The 12,808-nt window shown below is 38.6% G+C and overlaps 1 protein-coding gene across 1 annotated transcript in view; it reads left to right on the top strand.

Annotated features, from left to right (window-relative positions):
• LOC126424917 (multiple coagulation factor deficiency protein 2 homolog) overlaps nucleotides 1-12,808 on the top strand; it is a 266,295-nt gene that overhangs the window by 214,664 nt on the left and 38,823 nt on the right. The window contains exon 5 of the mRNA XM_050087759.1: nucleotides 5,927-6,087. Coding sequence (XP_049943716.1) covers nucleotides 5,927-6,087 — 161 coding nt within the window. The remainder of the gene's footprint in view (nucleotides 1-5,926; nucleotides 6,088-12,808) is intronic.

Below are 12,808 nucleotides of genomic sequence, written 5' to 3'. Positions count from 1 at the left end.
TTTTCTTTGAAGGTGCTACTGTAACTGGACTACAGTATCTGGAGATGTTAGAGAATTGGCTGTTCCCTCAGCTCGAACAAGAAGCACAACAATTCATATTTCAGCAGGATGGAGCGCCACCACATTGGCACTTATCTGTCCGTAACTACCCGAACGTCAACTACCCGAGGCGATGGATCGGCCGCCAGGAAGCCCGTGACAGAGCACTTCATCACTGGCCTCCAAGGAGCCCTGATCTTACCCCCTGCGATTTTTTCTTATGGGGGTATGTTAAGGATATGGTGTTTCGGCCACCTCTCCCAGCCACCATTGATGATTTGAAACGAGAAATAACAGCAGCTATCCAAACTGTTACGCCTGATATGCCACAGAGAGTGTGGAACGAGTTGGAGTATCGGGTTGATATTGCTCGTGTGTCTGGAGGGGGCCATATTGAACATCTCTGAACTTGTTTTTGAGTGAAAAAAAACCTTTTTAAATACTCTTTGTAATGATGTATAACAGAAGGTTATATTATGTTTCATTCATTAAATACACATTTTTAAAGTTGTGGTATTCTTTTTGAATCACCCTGTATATTCTTTTATATCCTCACGTTTGTCCTCTAGCCATTCCTGCTTAGCAATTTTGCATTTCCTGTGAGTCTCATTTTTTAGATGGTCTTGCTTGTATTGTATGCAGATGATACGACTTTTCTTCATAGCAGTAACAATCTTAATGATCTTAAAACCCGTGCTGAAAATACACTCACTCACACAGCATATTGGTTCAGAGCAAATGGTTTCCTGCTAAATGAAAATAAAACTCAGCGGATAATCTTCACTCTAAGAGACAAGCCACTCTCTGATGACCCCCGTTCTGTTAAATTCCTGGAAGTTTATTTAGACGAAAAGTTATCCTGGGGCCAACATGTAAACTATACTAGCAGTAAGCTATCTAGAGTAATTTACACTCCTGGAAATGGAAAAAAGAACACATTGACACCGGTGTGTCAGACCCACCATACTTGCTCCGGACACTGCGAGAGGGCTGTACAAGCAATGATCACACGCACGGCACAGCGGACACACCAGGAACCGCGGTATTGGCCGTCGAATGGCGCTAGCTGCGCAGCATTTGTGCACCACCGCCGTCAGTGTCAGCCAGTTTGCCGTGGCATACGGAGCTCCATCGCAGTCTTTAACACTGGTAGCATGCCCCGACAGCGTGGACGTGAACTGTATGTGCAGTTGACGGACTTTGAGCGAGGGCGTATAGTGGGCATGCGGGAGGCCGGGTGGACGTACCGCCGAATTGCTCAACACGTGGGGCGTGAGGTCTCCATAGTACATCGATGTTGTCGCCAGTGGTCGGCGGAAGGTGCACGTGCCCGTCGACCTGGGACCGGACCACAGCGACGCACGGATGCACGCCAAGACCGTAGGATCCTACGCAGTGCCGTAGGGGACCGCACCGCCACTTCCCAGCAAATTAGGGACACTGTTGCTCCTGGGGTATCGGCGAGGACCATTCGCAACCGTCTCCATGAAGCTGGGCTGCGGTCCCGCACACCGTTAGGCCGTCTTCCGCTCACGCCCCAACATCGTGCAGCCCGCCTCCAGTGGTGTCGCGACAGGCGTGAATGGAGGGACGAATGGAGACGTGTCGTCTTCAGCGATGAGAGTCGCTTCTGCCTTGGTGCCAATGATGGTCGTATGCGTGTTTGGCGCCGTGCAGGTGAGCGCCACAATCAGGACTGCATACGACCGAGGCACACAGGGCCAACACCCGGCATCATGGTGTGGGGAGCGATCTCCTACACTGGCCGTACACCACTGGTGATCGTCGAGGGGACACTGAATAGTGCACGGTACATCCAAACCGTCATAGAACCCATCGTTCTACCATTCCTAGACCGGCAAGGGAACTTGCTGTTCCAACAGGACAATGCACGTCCGCATGTATCCCGTGCCACCCAAAGTGCTCTAGAAGGTGTAAGTCAACTACCCTGGCCAGCAAGATCTCCGGATCTGTCCCCCATTGAGCATGTTTGGGACTGGATGAAGCGTCGTCTCACGCGGTCTGCACGTCCAACACGAACGCTGGTCCAACTGAGGCGCCAGGTGGAAATGGCATGGCGAGCCGTTCCACAGGACTACATCCAGCATCTCTACGATCGTCTCCATGGGAGAATAGCAGCCTGCATTGCTGCGAAAGGTGAATATACACTGTACTAGGGCCGACATTGTGCATGCTCTGTTGCCTGTGTCTATGTGCCTGTGGTTCTGTCAGTGTGATCATGTGATGTATCTGACCCCAGCAATGTGTCAATAAAGTTTCCCCTTCCTGGGACAATGAATTCACGGTGTTCTTATTTCAATTTCCAGGAGTGTATTTATCAAGGCAACTCGGAAACTTTGTACCTGAAACATACATCAGATCATCTTATTTTGCATTTTTCCAAAGTATAATATCCTATGGCATTATCTTGTGGGGTAACTGTAGTCATATACATGACATCCTAGTATTGCAGAAGAAAGCCATTAGGATAATTACAAATTCTACACATAAGGCTCACTGCAAACACTTATTTACTAAACAAAAAATTATGACAGTAATAAACTTCTATATATACAATGTCTTAAACTTTACGAAGAGGAATCTACAAGATGTGAAACGTAGAGAAAATGTACATTGTTACAAGAAGCATCAAACACATATACACGCCTTACCATAGATTATCAAAATCAATAAATAGCTATGAAGTCACATGGCACAAACTATTTAATAAGCTGCCACAAGCTATACAGGATCTTCCTGATTCAAAGAAAGACTGCATGAATGATATCAATGAATTCTTCAACTGTAAAATGCAGTAATCCAACAGATGACCCACAGTACATTTATTGTAATATAAGCTAAAATATTTCAGTAGTCAATACCTTATCACACTGTATTGTAAATTGTATCTTCATTTGACATTGTCAATTGCTGTAATGACCTAAAGACAATAAAATCTTTATTATATTATTATTATTATTCCACACTTCATGTTTGTTCTCCATCTTACCTTGCTGTATATTACTCCGGGAGGAAAGGCTATTGCAGAGACTTAGAAGCAGTGTGGGAAATCGTTTGCAGAATGAATTTTCACTCTCAAGTGGAGTGCATGCAAATTTGAAAGTTGCTGGTAGATTAAAATTGTTTGCCGCTGTGGTTCTCGAACCTGAGACCTTTGCCTCTCGCAAGCAAGTTCTCTAATGACTTTAGCTACCCAAACAGACTCACAACGTGTCCTTGCAGCTTCTCATCTCTGGCTGTGGCCAAGCTTGATCTCTGCAATAACCTTTCTTTCAGTGTGGTAGTCTTGAAAAGTATGTTGAAGAATTTCTGTGAAGTTTGGAAGGTAGGAGATGAGGAACTGGCGGAAACACAGCTGTTAGGAGATGTTTCGAGTCGTTCTTGAGAAGTTCAGTTGGAATAGCACTTGTCCCGAAAAGGGCAAGGTGCCACGTTCTAGTCCCAATTCAGCACACAACTTTAACTTGCCAGGAACTCTCAAATCAGTGCATGCCCCGCTGCATGGTAAAAATTCATTCTGAACTTTCGTATCTCCTTCGTTTATCGATCAATTGTAGAAGTGTTTCTTCTGTTACCCAAGATTTCTTTAGTTACCTTCCTTGTACATACGAGGTGTATGATAAATGTAATGAGACTCATTTTTGTCTACCAAAGTTTTATTCTTTTTCAAACAATATTGGGGTTGTGGAATAATGGGAATGTCATCTGAGATCAAAAATTCAGTGATGTAAGTGGCCATGTGACATAGGACGATACCATGATGCAGCATCCACTTGTCTGAAATGTCCGATCTCACTCGATTCACCTTTTCCTTAACCTTTCAAGGACATCTTTGTAAAATACTTTATTGACAGTTTGTCCTAGAGCAGCAAATTCTGCATGTACGATACTCTTAGTGTCAAACCAGCAAATCACCGTTGTTTTCATCTTTGACTTGCTCATTAGAGCTTTTTTTGGTTGAGGAGATGTCTCAGTGTGCCACTCCTCACTTTGCAGCTTTGTCTCAGGATATTTCTCAAAAATCCAGGATTCATCATCACCTCTGATCACACAATTCAATCATTCGTGGCCATTGGCAGTCCCTTCAAGAAGATCAATGCACACGTTTCTTAGATTGTCCCTCCGCTCAGTTGTGATGTCTTTCAGTACAAACTTGAGTGTGGTGGAAATGTTTTAGTTTAACAGGTCAGCCATTATTCTTGTCGTTAAACGTTAATCTGATCTCATAAGAGGTCTCCCTGAGCGAGGTTCGTCTTCAATGTGCTCTCGGCCTTCCAAAAATGATTTGTGCCAGTGAAAGACTTGTGCTCTTGATAAGGAATGTTCATCACAATGCTATTTCAACTTTGCAAAGGCCACACTCGCAGATTCCCAAATTTCACACAAAACTTGATGGCGTAACATTGCTCCAAAATCCACCATTTCATCTTCGTAACACACAGCAAAAACACAACTTTACTGATGGCGCTCTCAACAATCACGTGAAGGTTGTGTGGAGCTTGAAGCATCCCCAACTCTCTTGTGGTTCCCTTTTTAGGTACTCCACGTCGACGTCTGCTCGTAGATACGTATCGTCGGTAGGTTTACCGGGTTTACTTCCCGACGTGACAGCGACGACTCTTCGATGAGGTGCGAGCCTTGTGTTTTGCTATCACTGCGACTCTTGTAAATATCGCTTTTATTTAGTAATTTGCCCGACTAAAACTCTCCTCTTTTTATGATTAAGACAGCCTGCGCCACCTTTCGGAGGGAGTGGGGACGTCAGTCACAAACGTTCATATTAAGCAGTCCGTAAAACACGTAAACGTTCACTTCAGTTAGCGTGTTAGTTAATGCCTACGCTTTCCGCTAGATGGTGCTGACTTACTGCTGAATAGCTTTGGTTACGTAAAATCTTCACTGATTAGTACTAGGTAAATGAAATAAGTACAACACTCTTGTATTTCACTTTCACTCTATATTCAAGGATTAAGATGGTGATGGATGATGGTCTATTTAAAAGGTTCCTAGCCAGGAGGAATCAAAATAGTCCACAAATGCCGATATGCGCGCGCTCTACGTCCAGATTCGCAACTAACGGCACACGACACTTTCAAAAGTCCACACGTTAATATCTGAATACCGGTTCCTCTGAATTCACTCATATCAGCAGATAATTTGAGTTTCTGTCGTCTATATGTCCTTAAATCTAGCACTAAAGTCCTAAAATCCTCTTAATAATCCGTTGCTACCAACAGTCAGAGATCGTACACTACATCACTTTTAATCTCCGTAATATTCTAACAGTTTTTCGTGAATCTTAACACGATAAAGTCCAATCTAATTATTGTCTCGGTGACTGACACGGGTTCCCCGCCCTTTAACGAAACAATCAAGGAAAAAAGACGCTAATAATGACGATCAGGCCTTTTTATAGGTTTTTCACCGCAAGAGTTTAACGTCACTGCCTTCTCCATAACGGAGCTTCCGTGGCTTTGCTGTACTTAGACATTAAACTACCTGCTGATATACTATAATTTTCATCTGCAATTACCGAACTCTGATTCTACACTATTTTCCCCTCTAAAAATCCTATTCTTAACTTTAAATTATTCTTTCTATAGCTTTTATTACCGTAAACTGAACCGAGGTGTTACAAGCTGAAAACTCGGACAGAGCATCTGGAAGAAAACACACCGGTCTACACAAGCAGAACAAGACAGCGTTGCCAGATCACTCGCAATGTTGTCAGTGTCATTACTTTTCTCAGACACCTCGTATTTGTCGATCCGACGTTTGCGATTGCCCTTTTTAGAGATGTCCAAGCTGTAAATTGAGGAACCCAAGTGTCTAACACTTCATTAAGACCTAAAATTTCACTGTTCAGAACTGATCGACCGTGTGCTCGCCGAGGATGACTCCAACGGCGATGGGTACCTGAGCTACGCAGAGTATGTGTTGGCCCGCACCAAGGACGAAGCCCGGCGGAAACAAGAAAAGGTCTTCACTGTCCAGCCTCAAACTGGGGACGTGCCCACTGCTGCCTAGGTGAGGAACCACTCGCAGCTCCGATATATTCGTGCAATGCTTATTTGCATTGAAGAATTATAGTTCAGCAAACCAGTTGATATAATCTACCTCTCTCAATATCACGTGACTACTGGTATAGATATGTTAAATGTTACAGGATTCAAGTTAGCCTCTTACTTCTGTAAACAAAATAAGAATACAGGCGGAGTTGCCACATTTGTCAGAAAGTTTTCAGTTTCAAGAATATTCATGCTTATAAAATTTCCTCAGAGTAGCACTTAGAAGCTTGTGCAACAGAAGTATCATTTCATGATCCTTTATAATAGTAAATATATACAAAGCACCTTCAGGAAACTTCATAAAAAGTCTGGAACCCCTGTTGTCCAATTTCACAGTAAAAAGCAAGGAAAAAGTGGGTGCTGGTCCTTTTAATGTGGATTTATTGAAAAGTTCTTTCAGTGAACAATTATTGCAGTCAGTAACACTGTCATTCATTTAACTCCTACAGTGAACTTTGCAACTATTAAATGATCTGAGACTGCTGTTCATAATATTGTTGAAGACAAATCTAGGGAAGAAGTCATATCACAAAACCAATAGCAAATGGACTATCGGATCTTGACATACAGCATCTTATGGTAAATGATGAAACTTGTCATGATATAAAATGTATTAAATTGGAGTACAGGAAGGTGACAAATCAAATTTTGAGAATTTTAGGAGATTGCTCAAAGATATGAACTGGCTAGATGTTTACAATATTTCTGACTCAATGGAACATACTAAGCATTCATTAAAGAAGTTAATTCCTCGTTTGAAAAATGTTTTACCCTAAAGGTAACTCAAATCGAACAAAAGTCTAAAAATAAACCATGGATTACATAAGGAATAAAGGTATCATGTGGAACAAAAAGGAAACTGAATCTGCTATCTAGGAACAGCCCTGATGTCAGCATTTTAAAGCATTACAAAGAATATTGCAAAATATTGAAGCAAGTAAACCATAAATCGAAATATCTTTATTATGAGAAAAAGAAAATTGTCAGGCAACAGAATGGAAACTGTATGGGATATATTAAAGACTGAAGTAGGTGGGACTAGAAGGAAAGAGGGACAGATATCTCTAAAAATAAATATAGTGTAGCAAACCTCTTAAACAAATACTTGGTTACTGGCAGCTTGGGGTTATCAGGTTCAGTAAACAGTGCAGTGTAATATCTGAGACCAGCCTCTACAAATGACTGTAGTAAAATGGAATTGACACTTACATCTCTCAAAGAAGTAGCAGCCATCATAACATCCTTAAAATCAAAGTATTCTAGTGGTTATGATAACATATCATTGAAGTTAATCAATGAGTGCTCATGTGAGCTGAGTTCTATCTTAAGTTATTTGTGTAATCAATGTACTGGCGGAAGTAAAGCTGTGAGGATGGGGCGTGAGTTTTGCTTGGGTATCTCAGATGGTAGAGTGCTTGTCCGTGAAAGGCAAAAGTCCTGTGTTCAAGTCTCGGTCTGGCACACAGTTTTAATCTGCCAGGAAAATTTCAATGTCCTTAACAGCTGAAAGTTTCCAGAGTTGCTAATAATGCCAAAGTTACGCCTCTTTACAACAAGGGGGATAGAGATATACCATGAGACTATCGACCAATTTCACTTTTTCTGGTTTTTACAAAAATATTCGAAAAGATTGTGTTCAAGCATCTCCTTAAGCTTGTGATGACAAATAATATGTTGTTCAAGTCACAGTTTGGGTTCGTTAAAGGTTCTGATATAGGGAAAGCCATTTACACTTATAGTGAGAATGTACTTAATTCATTGGATAACAAATTAGAGGCTACTAGCATTTTCTGTAACCTGTCAAAAATCTTTGATTGTGTGAATCACACCATTCTCTTAAGTAAACTAAAATATTGTGATGACACCAATAGTGCTACAAAATGGTTCAGATCTTATATAACTAAGAGGAAGCCAAGGATGTTATAGTGAAATACATGTGGAGTAAGCATTCAGTCTTCATCTGACTGGGAATTAATTACATTGACTGTGATGTTTCTCAATGTTCCATCTTGGGTCTGTTTCTTTTTCTTGTGTACATTAATGACTGTTCATCTGTTACATTGCCAAATGCTAAGTTTGTTTTGTTTGCAGATGATACAAACATTGCAATGAATAGCAAGTTAAGAAATTGCCGCTAATAAATTTTCACTGTAGTTTAAAGCTAATTCTCTCTCATTAAACGTTGAAAAGTCATACTATATGCAGTTCAGAACATGTAAGAGATTTCCTTCCAGTATGTGTATAGCAAAAAAGTCATGCAGATAGAATTAAAAAATTCAGTTGGGAAGGGCATAGCAGAGAATTGCTAAAAAGCCTAAACAAGCAAGTATTTGCAGTGTGAATCACACCAGATGTAGGAGGTATAAGTATAAAAACAAGTTGCGTACTTTGCTTACTTTCATTCTATTGTATCATGTGGGATCATTTTTGGGGTGACTCATCAAACCAAGCAAAAGTTCTTGACGTGCAAAAGTGTGTAATAAGGCTCATTTGTAGTGTAAATTCAAGAACATCACGTAGAAACTTATTCAAGGAACTGGGTATCTTGATTGCTACATCTCAGTAAATTTATTCCTTAATGAATTTTTTTTTTCAAATAATATGTCTCTATTTCCAACTAATAGCTCAAAACATAGTATCAATAATGGAATAACAACAATGTACATAAAGACCTACAATCACTTACCTTGGTCAAAAAAGTGATTCAATATTCAGGAACACACATTTTCAAAAAACTGTGAGCAACTATTAAAATCTTCATTTCAGTGAAAGCACAGGTTAAACAGAGTATGAAAGGCTTTTTGGTAGGCAACTCTTTCTGCTCCATAGATGAATATTTTAATAGAGCATGTTGACCAGCTTAAGTAAAAATGTCTGCTAGAGTTCAGTTTTGACAGCACTTGGTTACAACAGTCAAAGTTGGATATTTTGTGTATGATAAATTTAATAAAAGTGTGTAACTTTGTTTCATTATGACAGTGTATTAATTTTGCAAATATTATCAGTTCGAATTTAGTGTAATGTATTCATATATTTCGACAATATGACAAATGATCAAGGAAGTGAGTATTCTACTGAAATGTTCTATGTTTTTTATGTTATATTTTCTGACATGTTCCACACCCACGAGGATCATCTCATATTTGGGTCTGTGGAACGAAAACAATGTAATCTAATCTCTTCTACTCAAGCAGTTATACATTTGAAGACCTAACATTCAAAACAATGGACAATACAGGGTTTGAACTGCATTTGTGTGTGTGTGTTTGTGTGTGTGTGTGTGTGTGTGTGTGTGTGTGTGTGTGTGTGTGTGTGTGTGTATGTGTGTGTGTGTGTGTTGTCTAGTTCTGATGAATGCCTGTTTGGCCAAAAGCTTTGTTCAAAAGATTTTTTTTTATTATCCCTATCTGCGACTCAGCATCTCGCTATATGGTGAGTAGCAACTATCCTTCTCATAATGTTAACATTCTAAACATATTAAGGACCAAAATAATGTTTTGAGATATAACTAAAGCACAAAATATTATATGACATACGAAATTATCATGCATATTTCTATAGTAATAAATATTATATTAACATCTACGAAATATAAACTATACTGCAAGGTGCGTGAAAAATGCATTGAATTGAGTAGGGAAACTCGACAACAGATGTCAAATGTATTACCTTATTCAGACTAAATGAGCTACATCACTGCTACAATGGATGGGAAAATATACCTAAATATAAATATCTTAATAGCAAGCAAGCCCTTCTTTTATTCAGCAGACAATCATGAAAAATATTGCACAACTGAAACGTGTGTATGAATCAAATCGCCAACAGTTTTGTCTTTCTTTAGAATGTTCACACTTTCACATTGGTCAATGTCACTGAATGTCTTTTTCACATGCACGATTCCAGTGGTTATGATTTTAGTTTGTGCAGCAACACTGATGTGTAGCGTTGTGGTGTTGATAACTTTATCAGCAGCAGTCTGGAAATCATTAAAGTCATTTTCCTCCACTCTGAGTGTGTTGAATGCTAAAGAAGGAAATGCTGAAGTAATTACTTCTTGTAAATCAACAGGTACATATCACTTAGCGACCTTCTGAAGTTTTTCTATTAAGGCAAAATTTCCATCACAACATAGAAAACTGTGGTCTGAAACTGGATACGTATTTTACATGGTAATCAAATAGGCCACAAGGTAGTATAAACATGTATGGTACATATTTATAAGTACATGGTTTTTCTTTTGTTCACAGTGCTTGTCATTCAAAATTACAATTTTACTTTTGTTACCAGTGCAGTTCAGAACATGGTATAGAGACTGTACTACACTGTTAGCGCCACGAGACCCACCACCCTCGTACCACAATTACGTTATTGCCTCACTAATGTCATGAGCATGTACGGTACATATTTATAAGTACATGGTTTTTCTTTTGTTCACAGTGCTTGTCATTCAAAATTACAATTTTACATTTGTTACCAGTGCAGTTCAGAACATGGTATAGAGACTGTACTACACTGTTAGCGCCACGAGACCCACCACCCTCGTACCACAATTACGTTATTGCCTCACTAATGTCATGAGCATGAATACAGAAGTTGTAATATGAAAGATTTTGTAAGCAGAACTTATCTGATTGTGTAAGATTTGGAACAAATAATATTTATTGCAGATTGATTGCTAAAGTACAAGTGTTACTTCCAAAACATGACAAACAAAATGCCATCTATTATGTCTCAACATTAAAATGATGTAGTTCAATGCTGATTGCCAAACACATTTAGAAAGAAGGAGGCTGTAGTGCAAGCAGATGTGCCTTCCATTCATCACTGATTCGTTATCTTCGTTATATGATGAATCACTTTTAGTATAACATACTTGCATACATGTAGCACCTTTAGAGCAAATAGAATCAATTTGGAAAAAACTCTATGGCACTTACCACATTTAGACTATTACGTTTTCATTTTAATATCCTGTCCCATGTAATGCAGTCAAATATATAAACGGGATAAGCTGTGCTATTTTCGCTCTTCCTATAATTGATAGTCTTGGAAACAAAAGATTCATCCTCCTAACATATTTTCTATATTTCTGCTCAATAAGGTCTTATGGAATAATTTTCTGTGGTAACTTGTCACTTAAAAGGAAATCATTGATCGCATAACAGCAAGCGTTAAGGGCAATATGTAATATTCCCCTGCAGTGATCTCGAAGGTAACCTCTCCAAAGAGTTTGGTGTTTTAACTGCACCTTTGCATAATATACAGGGTGTTAATGATCAGCTACAGTGCATGCACACCACCTGAGATTTTGGTTAAAATCATCCTCGAATATTAAACACCAATTGTTCTTGCACTTATAAAAAAATAATATTGCCATTTGTTACATTTTACCTCAAAATAATGAAATTTTAATAGCATAAAACTAGTAGTTAAATTTTACATTTGTCTGGCCTTCCTACTACGAAACTACTGTGCTTATAAGGGTTAAGCTTAAATCAAATTGCAAACGTAATTAGTTTACAAAAGTGTTCTTTTCTTTCGTTAATCTCAAGGAAAAGTAGAATTAATAACATCAACGAAATAGCCGACTGAGCTGGTAGCATAAAGAGAGCGAGATGATATTGAACACCTGTCGCAGTGCGTATGTGCTGTAACTTAGGTGATTTTAGGTATGAAAATATCCTTATGATAGATGTATCGATATATCGATGGTATGAAAAAATCGATGAAAATAACATCACACAGAAAATATATTTTTTTAAATCTTTAATCCGGGCAAAAATTATCTCATTTCATTTATTATCATCCTTTGCATCATTTACATGATATAGGAATTTTCATAATACTGTCCAGAATATGCACAGCAGAATATTACAAATTTCTATCAAACATAAAATTAACATTATGTTGAAAATTAAAACAGAATTAAAATACATATAATTAACATCATATAATAAGTTGAAAATTAAAACACTGAATTAATGAGTTTTGCTTTTACATGCTCTTTTAACATGTACCATATGTGATGGGTTTATATATATTTAGTACATTTTGGAAAACACATATTACATATAATTTAGAGTTAAAAGAGTGTAATGAGACATAGAACTGACAATGAGAACAACATGATATTGACAATACAACTATCAGTTAGTGATTTAAGGATTCAAAATATTCTTCTATGCTATAAAATCATTTATTTATTAGAAACTTTTTTAATTCTGTCTTAAATTTTCCTTCATCTTCTGTTCCCCTGATGCTGAGTGGCAGAGCACTACAAAGCTTTATTCCATAGTGCCTCACATGTTTTTGAGTTTTTGTTTTACTTGTTCTTTCTACATGCAGATTCTTACAGATACATGTATTGTAGTCCTGAAGATCTGAATTTACATGTAAACTACTCAAGTGTGTTCTTCTATGCAGTATGCTTTTTAATATGGACAAAGATGGTACTGTAAATATGTTTAGCTGCACGAACGATGGCTTGCAGTGTGTTTGTGGAGAGCTGTGTGTAATAAGTTAATGGCCCTTTACTGTAATTTAAAAACCTCTCTCAAGCAAGATTTAGTTGCACCCCAGAATGCAATTCCATAGGATATAATAGAATCGAAATAAGCCACATACTCTAATCTTGTACACTCTGCACTGCAAACTATACAAATTATTCTCAATGCAAA

This window comes from Schistocerca serialis, chromosome 10 (genome assembly GCF_023864345.2).
Source record: "Schistocerca serialis cubense isolate TAMUIC-IGC-003099 chromosome 10, iqSchSeri2.2, whole genome shotgun sequence".
In the NCBI taxonomy this organism is placed as follows: Eukaryota; Metazoa; Arthropoda; class Insecta; order Orthoptera; family Acrididae; genus Schistocerca; species Schistocerca serialis.
The sequence above is the reverse complement of the archived record's forward strand: the minus strand, read 5'-3'. Positions and strand labels throughout refer to the sequence as shown.